At 36.7% G+C, this 13,136-nt stretch overlaps 3 protein-coding genes across 3 annotated transcripts; all 3 read left to right on the top strand.

The window, feature by feature from the left end:
• The first annotated feature begins 489 nt into the window (after positions 1-489).
• LOC103873467 (calcium-dependent mitochondrial ATP-magnesium/phosphate carrier protein 1) lies at positions 490-2,643 on the top strand. The gene is made up of 4 exons (XM_009151873.3): positions 490-1,140; positions 1,293-2,063; positions 2,138-2,228; positions 2,321-2,643. The coding sequence occupies exons 1-4, from the start codon at positions 747-749 to the stop codon at positions 2,496-2,498; spliced, it is 1,434 nt and encodes a 477-aa protein (XP_009150121.1). The 5' UTR covers positions 490-746; the 3' UTR covers positions 2,499-2,643.
• Positions 2,594-4,165, top strand: LOC103873466 (pentatricopeptide repeat-containing protein At5g61800). The gene has a single exon (XM_009151872.3). It carries the CDS (start codon positions 2,653-2,655, stop codon positions 4,111-4,113), a length of 1,461 nt encoding a protein of 486 aa, XP_009150120.1. The 5' UTR covers positions 2,594-2,652; the 3' UTR covers positions 4,114-4,165.
• Positions 4,166-4,536: 371 nt separating this feature from the next.
• On the top strand, positions 4,537-7,257 carry LOC103873468 (calnexin homolog 1). The gene is made up of 6 exons (XM_009151874.3): positions 4,537-4,760; positions 4,852-4,921; positions 5,291-6,420; positions 6,509-6,580; positions 6,681-6,791; positions 6,894-7,257. The coding sequence occupies exons 1-6, from the start codon at positions 4,671-4,673 to the stop codon at positions 7,014-7,016; spliced, it is 1,596 nt and encodes a 531-aa protein (XP_009150122.1). The 5' UTR covers positions 4,537-4,670; the 3' UTR covers positions 7,017-7,257.
• Positions 7,258-13,136: the final 5,879 nt, after the last annotated feature.

Here is a 13,136-nt window from a genome sequence, read left to right as displayed (position 1 = left end):
GTGGTCGATCCGAAAATACTCTGCAGTTTAATTAAATATCTAAAACATTTATTCCAACACTCAACAGATAGTTTTCCTAAATATGATAACTAGATAGCCAATAAAATTACAAAAAATATTTAAATAGTAAAAAATATGTTAATTTAACGTGTTAAAATTTAAAAATAAATTTTAATTATGACATACATCTTAACATTTATATAAATATATATCATAACCTAAATATAAATAATTTAACAACTTAAATTAGAAAAATATAAAAATCCCGGGCGTAGCCCGGGTTAATCCCTAGTAACAAAAAAAGTTACTTATTCTCTGTATCAGTGAGTCTTTGTTCTGTATCAATCCACGTAAACCGTCTTCAATTGAGATTTGGTAGACCGGTACTCATTGTTACTTTGTTATTGATTCAAACCAAAACTAGACGACTGGTTTTATTTGATGGTGTGTTTTGTGTGGTGGACGTGGAAGAATTGGAAGTGGTCCACACGGAAAATAATGAAGCAGTTGTGGTAGATATTTTTTTTGCTTCTTCCACAAAGAGCCAACAAAGATTGAAAGTCAGATCGGTGTTCTCACTTCTCCAATCTTCGCTCAATAGTCGTTGCCTTACATATGTTTGGGTCAAATCAGAGACAACGTTTTGTCCAGTGAGCGTCACATTTTGAATTCTTCCGACACGACACTGCACATCTTCCAGTAACGTTGGAGCTCCCTCCGACTTTTTCATCTGGGTTTCTTGATTGATGGAGAGCGGAAAACTCAACCAAACTCCGGCTAAGAAGCACGGAGCCACGACGATGGAAGACGTGCTGGTGGCATTACACGAGACCAAGGAAGAGAGAGACCTCAGGATTCGAAGACTGTTCGAATTCTTCGACAGTTCCAAGTTAGGGTTCTTAGACGACACCCACATCGAGAAAGGCCTGACTTCGCTTCGTATTCCTCCAAAGTACAAATACGCTAGAGATTTGCTTAGAGTCTGCGACTCGAATCGAGATGGGCGCGTTGACTACGAGGAGTTTCGTCGCTACATGGACGCTAAGGAGCTTGAGCTTTACATCATCTTCCAAGCCATTGATGTTGAACGCAACGACGACATTTGCCCAGACGAGCTCTCCCAGGCTCTTGCTAAGTCTGGTATTCTGATTCTCATTCCCACACTGTTCCATTACTCTTTTATGGCTTTGTGATGTGTATTTTGCTAAAAGAGGAAACTTTGATGCCCTTTGCAACTCTCTGCTTAGTCTCTCTATAAGATTCAAAGTGCCCTTCTTATGGCTTTTTTGTAGGCATTGAAATTGAAGATAAGGAACTGGCTTCTTTTATGGAGCATGTTGATAAGGACAAAAACGGAACTATAACTTTCCAAGAGTGGAGGGACTTTCTTTTGCTGCACCCCCATGAAGCCACTGTTGAGAATATTTACCATCACTGGGAAAGAGTTTGCTTAATAGACATTGGGGAGCAGCCTGTCATACCTGACGGTATAAGCAAACACGCTCAAAGAAGCAAACTACTCCTCGCCGGAGGACTTGCCGGAGCTGTTTCTAGAACCGCTACCGCGCCTCTAGACCGTCTTAAAGTTGTTTTGCAAGTCCAGAGAACAAAGTCAGGAGTTGTCCCGACCATCAAGAAAATATGGAGGGAAGACAAGCTGTTGGGTTTCTTCAGAGGTAACGGGCTGAATGTGACGAAAGTGGCTCCGGAGAGCGCCATCAAGTTTGCTGCTTACGAGATGCTGAAGCCTATTATCGGTGGAGGAGATGGTGAGATTGGCACAAAGGGGAGGCTTTTGGCTGGTGGGTTGGCTGGTGCAGTGGCTCAAACCGCTATTTACCCTATGGATCTAGTGAAGACTAGGTTGCAGACTTGTGTGAGTGAGCTTGGGAAGACACCGAATCTGTTGAAACTGACCAAGGAGATTTGGGTTCAAGAAGGACCTCGAGCGTTTTACAAGGGTCTTTATCCTTCTCTTCTTGGGATTATACCTTACGCTGGGATTGACCTTGCTGCTTACGAAACTCTCAAAGACTTTTCAAGGACGTACATTCATCATGACGGTTAGATTTTTACTAATCACTACTTTTTACGTGATCTTTCACACTGGTGCTACTAAAGACTTTGTACTGTGCAGAGCCGGGTCCTCTCGTGCAACTAGGATGTGGAATGACATCAGGAGCTCTTGGAGCATCGTGTGTTTACCCGTTGCAAGTCGTACGAACGAGGTTAAACTCCAAAACCTAATCATTTCTCCTTTCTTTTTTTTTTTTTTGTTTTAAATATCTGAACTGAGTTTAGTAAAACTATTATTAATCAGAATGCAAGCTGATAGCGCAAAGACGAGCATGAGCCAAGAGTTTCTGAAGACGCTAAAAGGGGAAGGTGTAAGAGGCTTTTACAGAGGAATCTTCCCCAATCTTTTCAAAGTCATCCCTTCCGCAAGCATCTCCTACCTTGTTTACGAAGCTATGAAGAAAAATCTAGCCCTTGATTAAAGAGATACAGTGATCAGCTCATTTGATTTGATGATGGTGAAAGAAAAAACTTTAGCTTTCGATTGTAGAAAATGTAAACAAGAGATCTGATTAATTTTTATTCTGAAAACTTTTCCTTTAAAAGAGAAAGCTTTGCATTATTTTCCAAGTCAAAATGTCATCAATACAGAAGCTGTGTAAAACCCTTAGACATGTGCATCAGTTTCATGCACAGTTCATCACTTCCGGTCGGATCTCCAACGGTCCGAATCAGAACTCTCTTCTCACCAATATCCTCTTCGCTATCACCTCTATAACACCGTCTCCGACAGCGAGTTATGCAGCTGCGGTGTTCAGTTTCATTACAAACCCATCTACGTTTTGCTTCAACACGATCATTAGAGTCTATTCCCTTCACGCGCCGTCTCTGTCTCCTCACCGTTTCTACGTCCAGATGCGACGTCGTTCTGTTCCTCCCGACTTCCACACTTTCCCTTTCGTATTCAAGGCTTGTGCGAAGAAGAACGTTAGCTTTACCTTAGTCGAAGCCTTGCATTGTCAAGCTTTGAGATTCGGGTTGTTGTCTGATTTGTTCACTTTGAACACTCTGATCCGGGTCTACTTAACAAACATCTCGATTAAAAGTGCCTTGAAGCTGTTCGACGAAAATCCTCAAAGAGATGTTGTCACGTACAACGTGCTGATTGATGGGTTAGTGAAGGCACGTGAGGTTGTTCGTGCACGGGAGTTGTTCGATTCAATGCCTTTTCGTGATTTGGTGTCGTGGAACAGTCTCATTGCTGGGTATGCGCAGATGAACTGTTGCAGAGAAGCTATCAGCCTCTTCGACGAAATGCTTGCTTCTGGCTTCAAACCTGATAACGTGGCCATTGTCTCAACTCTTTCAGCCTGTGCACAGTCGGGAGATTTAGAGAAAGGGAAAGCTATACATGATTACGCCAAAAGGAACAGACTTTTCGTTGATTCGTTTTTAGCTACTGGATTGGTGGATTTCTATGCCAAGTGTGGTTTCATCGAGACAGCCATGGAGATCTTTAGTTTATGTTCAGACAAAACTTTGTTCACATGGAATGCAATCATCACTGGTCTCGCCATGCACGGTTACGGCGAGCTAACTGTTGATTGCTTCCGTACGATGGTTAGCTCTGGTATCAAACCTGATGGAGTTAGTTTCATAAGCGTTTTAGTGGGTTGCAGCCATGCTGGTCTAGTTGATGAAGCCAAGAAGCTTTTCGACCAAATGGGGTCTCTGTATGATGTCGATAAAGAGATGAAACATTACGGGTGTATGGCGGATTTGCTGGGAAGAGCGGGGTTGATCGAAGAAGCAGCGGAGATGATTGAGAGAATGCCTAAAGATGGAGGGAACAGAGAGAAACTCTTGGCGTGGAGCGGTCTGTTGGGAGGATGTAGAATCCACGGGAACATAGAGGTAGCAGAGAAAGCTGCAGAGAGAGTTAAGGAATTGAGTCCAGAGGATGGAGGAGTGTATAAAGTGATGGTGGAGATGTATGCAAATGCTGAGAGATGGGAGGATGTGGTTAAAGTTAGGGGAGTGATGGAAAGAGATGAGAGAGTGAACAAGAGTGCTGGATTTAGTACAGTTATGTCCTAAGTCGTAACCATCGTCATTTGGATTTTTATTAGTATTTACAAATTCAATTTTTTTTCCACAGTTGAATATATGCATTTTAACTAATTAATTTTTGTATATTAATTGCGAAATCAAATCTATCAATAAATAACATATGATATAAATTATGATTTGTAAATAATACATAAAATTTGCATAAATTTTCAAATACAATTCAGTTTAGTTTTAATTTCCAAATTCATTAAAATGCACAAATTAATAATTTCTCAAAGTATAGAGCCGAAAAGACTCTGTTTCCCTTAGAGACTCTTTAATTGTTTGGTAGGCCCAGCCCAATAATAGCAATATAACTTGCACGTAGGAGAGCTCGCTTTTGACTGACGTGGCGGCATATGAGTGGTTATCATCGCGTGGCAAGCGATATCATTGGTGGAAACAACAAATTGAAACTCACGACCGAGTCTACGGGATTGAATAAATATCTAATTATTCAGAAAGTATTTTGGAAAATACCAACACTCTACTCTCTTCTCCGATCTGCTCTCCGGTGTACGACCGACTAGATCCTGAGGTTTCCGATGATGAGAAACCGGCAACTATTATCCGGCCTTTTGCTTACCTTAGCTTTCGTTTCGCTCCAGAAGCTTTGCTACTGTGACGATCAGACGGTAATTTTTAATTTTCTGAGAAAATGGTTTTGGTAGATCTGAAGATATTAGAAAAGTGATTGACTTAACTGGATACTCGTTTTCTGTTCAGGTGTTGTATGAATCGTTCGATGAGCCATTCGAAGGTAGCTGGATCGTTTCGAAGAATGGTGATTACGAAGGTAATTGTATACCTGTAAACTCACAGTGCATTGTAGTTAAGTATATGTTTTGTGATCTTCGTCACTTTTAGGAAATTTAATGATTCAGAGAGTTTGAATTGTTTAACATTCATCATATAGAGGAATCAAATCGAGAATGTTAAAAATCTGACTTAGTGGTAATGTGATTCGTGACCTCATGCAAAATGTTTTCTTAGTGATAATCTGTAAACTCTTTATAAACGGATTTGGGAAGGCATTTAAGAATGCATGTTTTTTTTTTCTGCTGCAGAAGTTGAATCTTTCTCTAGTTGTCGAACCTGAGCTGTTGATCATTATCCCACTTTTGCGTAGAAGCTTCTTTTTTAAGAGCTTTTTTATCTGTATCAGGTGTGTGGAAGCATGCAAAGAGTGAGGGACATGATGATTATGGACTTCTCGTAAGCGAGAAGGCCCGTAAGTATGGTATAGTGAAAGAGCTTGAGGAGCCTCTAAACCTCAAGGATGGAACAGTTGTTCTTCAGTACGAGGTTCGTTTCCAGGAGGGGCTTGAGTGTGGTGGTGCTTACTTGAAATACCTCCGTCCTCAAGATGCTGGATGGACTGCTGAGGGGTTCAATAGTGAATCTCCTTACTCCATCATGTTTGGGCCTGACAAGTGTGGAGCCACAAACAAAGTGCACTTCATCTTGAAGCACAAGAATCCCAAGAGTGGCGAGTACGTCGAGCACCACCTCAAGTTCCCTCCCTCTGTTCCTCATGACAAGCTTTCTCATGTCTACACCGCCATCTTGAAGCCCGACAACGAGGTTAGCATTTTGGTTGATGGAGAGGAGAAGAAAAAGGCTAATTTACTCTCTGGAGAAGACTTTGAGCCTGCTTTGATCCCTGACAAGACCATCCCTGACCCTGAGGACAAGAAACCAGAAGACTGGGATGAAAGAGCCAAGATTCCTGATCCTAGTGCCGTGAAGCCTGACGACTGGGACGAGGATGCACCCATGGAGATCGAAGATGAGGAAGCTGAGAAACCAGAAGGATGGTTAGATGATGAGCCTGAGGAGGTTGACGACCCAGAGGCGACCAAACCTGAAGATTGGGATGATGAGGAAGATGGTATGTGGGAGGCTCCAAAGATTGACAACCCCAAGTGTGAAACAGCACCAGGTTGTGGTGAATGGAAGAGACCGATGAAGAAGAACCCTGCTTACAAGGGAAAGTGGAGTGCACCTCTCATAGATAACCCTGCTTACAAGGGAATCTGGAAACCCAGAGACATCCCTAACCCTGACTACTTTGAGCTAGACAGACCCGATTATGAACCCATTGCAGCCATAGGTATAGAGATCTGGACAATGCAAGACGGTATCTTGTTTGACAACATGTTGATAGCGAAAGACGAGAAAGTCGCCGAGACTTACAGACAGACCACTTGGAAGCCTAAGTTTGATGTTGAGAAAGAGAAACAAAAGGCAGAAGAGGAAGCTGCTGGCTCTGCAGATGGTCTCAAGAGCTACCAGGCAAGTTTGATTTTCCAACAGAAGCAAAAATATATGGCTTCTCGTAAAAGACATACATTTATTCATCTCTGTTCATGATTGTTTGCAGAAGGTTGTGTTCGACCTCTTGAACAAGGTTGCAGACATTTCTTTCCTAAGTGCGTACAAGTCTAAGATCACGGTTAGTTCTCCCTCATTCAAACCATGTTACATTGTTATCATGATGACTCGACCTTGAGGAGGGGACCTAAAGCGATTTTGAAAATGGTTTCGTTTTGTAGGAAGTGATTGAGAAAGCTGAGGAACAACCAAACTTAACCATTGGTGTCCTCGTCTCCATTGTCATAGTATTTTTCTCGCTCTTCATCAAGCTTATCTTCGGTGGGAAGAAGGTACAAATTTTACTGTCATTTTTGTTGTTTTGGGATTTTGTAATATATGGGGGACAAGTGAAAGAGGAGCTAAAGAAATAAAAAAAATGGGGTTGTTTACAGGCGGCAGCAACTGTGGAAAAGAAGAAACCAGAAGTAGGAGAGAGCTCAAAAAGTGAAGATGAGACAGAGAAGAAGGAAGAAACCGCTGCTCCACGCAAAAGGCAACCGAGACGTGATAATTAGATAAATGTTTTAGAATGAGAAGGAAAGGAAAGTTTTCGGATGCGCTGAAAGGAAGATCAGATTTTTTTTTCTCGTGTTGGTTTTGATTTGTGCTTTTGTTCGAATGTTAATTGCTGCTGTAGCCTTTTAACGTGTAAGACCAAGTTTGGACAGGAGGGACAGTATGTAAGTGAGACGGTTCTTGATTTAGCCAAATTGTATTTTCTGTTCCTTTCCTTGTCCAAAAAGCATCTGGTTACTATTTAAAGTCCAGTATGATTCAAAGTCCTGCTGGTACACTTTAGCAGCCACGGATCGATTTACGTTAATTTTGGGTTATGTTTGTAACGGATTATTCTCAATTGGTGAAGATGATTTTCACACCAGAGGAATGACATGTTTTTGGAAATTATTTGGAAGATATCAAGACCCTAAAAGAGAGTTTTACCCGATCATAGATTATCTATGTACCACGAATGAAAATACAAAGATAGATAGACTAGCACGCAGTGTTAAGAAGCAACCGTCTTTTGTCGTTCACATGGATGCAGATCACCCAGTTTGGTTTATAGAGTCAGTATAAATTTGTGAAAGTCAATGACAAAAAAATAAAAAAAATAAAAAATAATTAATCTTAAAAAAAAAGTTTAATAAAAAATATTTTCAAAAGAAATTTCGAATTTTAAAAAGAAAATTTGAAAAATATATAAAAACATTTTATAAAAATTTTGAATTTGAAAACATATGGTTCGAACACTAATGAAAAATAATTTTTATTTTTATTTTTCATTTATTTAAATAATTATTTATTATATATATAAAGCAATGGTATAAAAGTTTTTTGCCTCTTAATAAATAAAGTATTTGTGAAATTGTCCCTTCAATGAAGATAAACATAAATAATGATACCAACAATGTGATAAACATGAAAATTTCCCTTATATGATTAATAGTTCAAAATCCTAAGTGAGAACCCTTAATGTCTTATAGCATTCAATATATTTTGCATATAAAAATACATATTGATTTATTTTAAACTTTTATAAGTTTAGCACATTTGATATTAATAATATATTGTTTGATACATATGATATTCATATTCTTAACATACTTCAGGACATAAGTTTTTTATTAATCTTTAACTGTTAAATTATAAAAGTTATTAACGAGCTACATAACATTAATTTATTTTATTTATAGGAACTATTTTTAAAAATCTTAACATTTTAAAATATTAAATTCAAATAGTGATTTTATATATTTTATTGATATTTTAACTTTTATGTGAAACACTATTTATTTAGCTTCACATTTTTAATCATATGTGATTTAAATTCTTATAGCTTTGAAATTCAAAATTTTGTATTCTTCTTAAAAATGTTTTGTGAAATTTATGTCAATTTTATAAAGATAGTATATGTCAAATTGGTTAATTTTAAATATTTTTTGTTTTGATAGTTTGGTTTATATTATACGCTAACATTATATATATATATTTTAAACATCTTTTTCTTTCCTAAGTAAAATTGGTTATTCTTATGTCAATGTTCTAAAAATAGAATATATTAACTTTATTGATTAAAATGATATTTTTTTCTTAGTTTATTTGACATAAAATTAAAAAAAAGATATTTGTTTTTTAAATAAAAACAATATTTGTTAGTTTTATGTTAATTTTCAAAATAGTAGCTATACTAAGCTCGGCTGTACCAAAAAAAAACTATATTAAGTTCATTTCTTTTTAATAATTTTTTGATAGCTTACCTTATTTTGTATGAATTTGTATTTTATTTTCGAGAAAAAATATTTTAGGAAGTTTTATAATTATATACATAATTAATTGACATATTATGATTAGTGGTTTAAAATCTGATGCTGACACCTTCAGTGGCTTATATTATTAATTTTCTTTTAGAATTATATTTATTTATTTTTATAAATCTTATTCTTTCTAAATAAATATATTTTAATTTTCAATCAGTTTTCTAAAAATATTATATATCAAGTTTATTAATATAAGCAAACAAACAAAAAGTTAATAAGGAATCAGAGAAGAATATAACTATACAAGGAAAGTAAGAAATTAAGGAGGAGCGAAATTTGAACATGAATTAAGAAGCACACAACTAAACATACAATCATGCAAGTAATCAAGGAAGTTAACGAAAAGCAGTGAAATTAAGAAAGCAATTAATCAACAAGGAAGCGAAAAAGCAAGTAAACAAACAAAGAATCACGAAAGTAACTAAACATTTAAATATGGAAGCAAATATGAGTTTCTACCAGTAAGTATACAAATATGTATGAATATATGCATGTGTATGACTATGTATAAATGCATGTATATATGATATATATGTCTGTGTTTATATGTATGTGTTGCATTCTTTTAGTGATTGCACAGAACCTATAGAGACGTCAATGATTTCGAGATACGTTAGATTAGGATTAAAAATCGACTGGTGGAGAAGAAAATAGACACAAACATCAAAACGCTAGAAGCAAAAGAATAAGAGAGGGACATACCTGTGCCGTTCAAAAAAAAAAAGTGAGGACATACCTGAAAAAGTCAAAGAGAAGACCGTTCTAATGATTGGGAGAAGAAATTCACTCAGGAGTTCTTACAAAATCGACATAACTGAGTAAGCAACACCAAAAGCAGACTTGGAACTAGAAGGATCAAAACAGAGATGACTGAAAAAAATTCTAGTGACTGGTCTTTTATTCTACAAAACAGAATCGTGATTAGTCTGACAATTTGAACACCTTCTGAAGCACATACCTGAAAAGAAATAATTATAATTAATTAGTATTTAATTCAACATAGATTTGTAAACAATTATTTGTAGTGTTTGAAGCTGTGGTCGTATTTTTCCATTCTAACGAATCAGAATGTAGTTTTTGTCTTTAGCCCTTTATGCAGTGGTGGTTAAGTAGGAATTTATCCAAGGCGTGTGGTTAAGTAAGAATCTGCCTCGGGTTCATAAATTTTGTTCAAGAATCTTAGTCGTGTGACTTAATTAGCCGCCAGTCATGTTCCATACAACAAAGCGTTAGTTGTTTTATCATCCAACAAGTCTAAGAATCTGATTTCTTGATTCACAATCTTTTTGTCAAGAATCTTTACCTCGTGAAGCAGTTGGTCTTTTTCCATACATCAAGTTACGTCATTGGTCGTTTTTTCTTTTCCATCCAACAAGTTTTTTTCTTTTCCGTCGAAGGACTTTTGTCTAAGAAGCTGGTATTTTTTTTCCTTTTAGCATGTCTAAGAAGCCGTTTGAACTTTTTCTATTTCATCAAGGACCTTTTTCTAAACCCATATTGTCTTTGTGTCGAGACTTTTGTAAGCCGTGGATCATACGTAATGTAAGGAATCAGTTTTTTCTTTTTCGTTTCAAACTTTTTCTTAAAGCTTATTTTAGTTGTTGGTCGTTTTTTTCCATCCAACAAATCGTAAACCAACACGTTGTCTTTGTCTAAATATTTTCTAAGTTGTGGGACATTTCTAAACTATGGGTTGTTGTTCTATCCAGCAAGTCAAATTACCCATAGTCCTTGTTCAGAGAGTTTTAAGACTTCTTCAAGCCATCATTGACTTATTCATCATCCTTCAAGTTGAATACCAGACCCATAGTGTTTGTCTAGACACTTCCAAGACTTTTTGAAGTTATTGGTGACTTTTTCAGCCACTTTGTGACATTCATTCTTCAAGTCAAATACCGACCCATAGTCTTTGTCTAGAAGTTGCTCAAAAAAAAAGTCTTTGTCTAGAAACTTCCAAGAATTTGTGCAGCTATCAGTGAGTTTCTCAACCATTGGTTTAAGAAATCTTTAAGCCTTGTGGTTATCACAATATATTATTTTGTCAAAAAGACATCTTTAAGCTGTTTTAGTCGCTTTTCCCATCCAACAAGTCTTATTTAATCAAAAGACATGTGTTGGTCGCTTTTCCCGTCCAACAAATCTAAAGTGATCCATAGTATTCTTTGTGCAAAGTATTTGTTTTCCCGATTCATGATGTTTGTCAATATTTTTTGTCTCATGACTTCTTAAAATCGTTTCAGTCTTTGACTAAATACTTATATCAGCTGTTGGTCGTTTTTCCATCCAACAAATCGTAAACCATGACATTGTCTTTGTCTAAAGAGTTTTCTAGGTTGTGGATTGTTTCTCTATCCAGCAAGTCCAATACTGAACCGTCGTCTTTAATTTATTAGAGTCTCTTTGTTAAGACTGATTTTAGATAATTGGTCATTCTTCTTTAGTCTTTATCTTCAGAGTTTTGCAGACATTATCGACTTTATTAGCCCCATTGGTCGTCGTTATATCCATCCAAATCATAGTATACCTTTCAAGTCTTGTGGTTATCGAGCAAAAAATATTTCTTTAAGCCTTGTGGTTCATAGTTTTTGTCTTAAGACTTCTTTAAGCGGTGGTCGTTTCTTTCTTTTCCATCCAACAAGTCTTTTTCCCCATCTAAGGACCTTTTTTATAAACTGCTGGTCACTTCTCATCCAACAAGTCTTATTTAATTGATTAGACACGGTTGGTCTTTCCATCCATCCAACTCATAAACTTAACCGACTCCGAGTATTTCTCAAAAGGCTTCTGATCCTTATGGTTACTTAAGAATCTGTTTTCTCGATTTGTAATCATTGTCTTGTGACTTATTTAGACTGTTGGCCATTTTCCATGCACGAAAATGAGAAACCAACAAACACTGCTTGTCTAAGACGTGATTGGTTTGAGAAAGAATCTGATTGTTCATTTCAGTCAAAGTTTGACTAATTTCAGTTGTTGGTCTTTTTTTTGCGAACCAACAAATTGTAAACCAAGAAGCCATTGTCATTGTTGAAAGAATTTTCTTAGCCGTGGGTTGTTTCCTTATCCAGCAAGTCCAATACCCGACCCATATGTCTTTTTTCATTTTAGTCTTTGACGACTGTATAATCTAGTTTAAGCCTTGTGGTTCATAATATTTGTCTTTAAGACTTTTTTAAGTTGTTGATCGTTTTTTGTTCACTCAACTCAACCATTAGTCCTTCTTTCCATCTAAAGACTTTTCTTTTCTTAGCCTCTGCTCACTCTTTCCATCCAACATGTCCAAAAACCGACTCCTATTGTCTTTGTCTAGAGACGTTTGTACTTTATTTTTATTAAGGATTTCAGCCGGGAGTACAAAACTATTGTCATTTTATAGTTTATCTGAGCCTTGTGGTTATCGCAAAGACATATAGTTCTCAGTGAAAAGTCTGTCTTAAAACATCTTTGTGTTGGTCATTCTTCTTTACCAGCCAACATGTCTTATTTAAGCCTTTAGTCGTATTTTTCCATCCAACTAGCTGTAAGAATCTCTTTTGGAATCATAATCCTTGTTAACGAATCATTGTGTTATGATTCTTTAAGCCTTTGATAGTGTTTTATCAAAAGACTTCTAATATCAGCGCAGTCTTAAGACTTGTAGTTGTTTTCATTTTAAGACTGCTTTCAGACAGTGGTGGTCACTCTTTCCATCCACCAAATTACAAACCAACTCATAGTCCGTATCTTAAAGAGTTTTTAAAGACTTTTTCTTAAGCTGTTGTTTTTTTACCCCATCCAACAAGCTGTAAAACTCATTGTATGTCTTTTGCTTAAGCTGCTGGTCATATTTACCATCCAGCATATCTAAAACAGACACATTTGATCTTTGTCTAGAGATATATGTCTGTCTAGGCCCGTTTTGTCTTTTGCCTAGATACGTTTGTAAGCTGTCTGTACTTTTCTTTATCCAACAAGTATTGTTTCAGCCATCCCTCCTATTTTCCTTCCATCATGTCTAAAGGCCTAGAGACTTTTGTATGTCATTTTAGACTTCTTTGAACCGTTCAACAAGTATTGTCTCAGACATCAATCGTTTTTCGATCTCAGACATATGTTCTTTGTCTAGAGACTTCTTCTGTAAGCCGTGGGTAGCAAAAAGTAAGGAATCTGGCTTTTCATTTCAGTCTTTGTCTTAAAGACTTAATTGACATGTTGTTCGTTTTTTCCCATCCAACAAGTCTGCTTCTATCCCTTAGTCGTTTTTTCCATCTACGAACTTGTAAGCATGACTATACGGGATCTGTTTCAGATTCATAGTCTTTACTTAAAGGCTTTATT

This window comes from Brassica rapa, chromosome A06 (assembly GCF_000309985.2).
Source record: "Brassica rapa cultivar Chiifu-401-42 chromosome A06, CAAS_Brap_v3.01, whole genome shotgun sequence".
NCBI classification, from domain to species: Eukaryota; Viridiplantae; Streptophyta; class Magnoliopsida; order Brassicales; family Brassicaceae; genus Brassica; species Brassica rapa.
Note: the sequence above shows the minus strand (reverse complement) of the source record. Positions and strands in the feature narration are given on the sequence as shown.

What these genes read in the sequence shown, in the direction of transcription:
- LOC103873466 (XM_009151872.3), top strand. Translation starts at nt 2,653, where the DNA reads ATGTCATCAATACAGAAGCTGTGTAAAACCCTTAGACATGTGCATCAG.
- LOC103873467 (XM_009151873.3), top strand. Translation starts at nt 747, where the DNA reads ATGGAGAGCGGAAAACTCAACCAAACTCCGGCTAAGAAGCACGGAGCC. An exon ending in CCAGGCTCTTGCTAAGTCTG is followed by an intron (nt 1,141 to 1,292) that starts GTATTCTGATTC and finishes GCTTTTTTGTAG; the next exon opens with GCATTGAAATTGAAGATAAG. An exon ending in TTGCAAGTCGTACGAACGAG is followed by an intron (nt 2,229 to 2,320) that starts GTTAAACTCCAA and finishes ATTATTAATCAG; the next exon opens with AATGCAAGCTGATAGCGCAA.
- LOC103873468 (XM_009151874.3), top strand. Translation starts at nt 4,671, where the DNA reads ATGATGAGAAACCGGCAACTATTATCCGGCCTTTTGCTTACCTTAGCT. An exon ending in GCTACTGTGACGATCAGACG is followed by an intron (nt 4,761 to 4,851) that starts GTAATTTTTAAT and finishes TTTTCTGTTCAG; the next exon opens with GTGTTGTATGAATCGTTCGA. An exon ending in GAAGAATGGTGATTACGAAG is followed by an intron (nt 4,922 to 5,290) that starts GTAATTGTATAC and finishes TATCTGTATCAG; the next exon opens with GTGTGTGGAAGCATGCAAAG.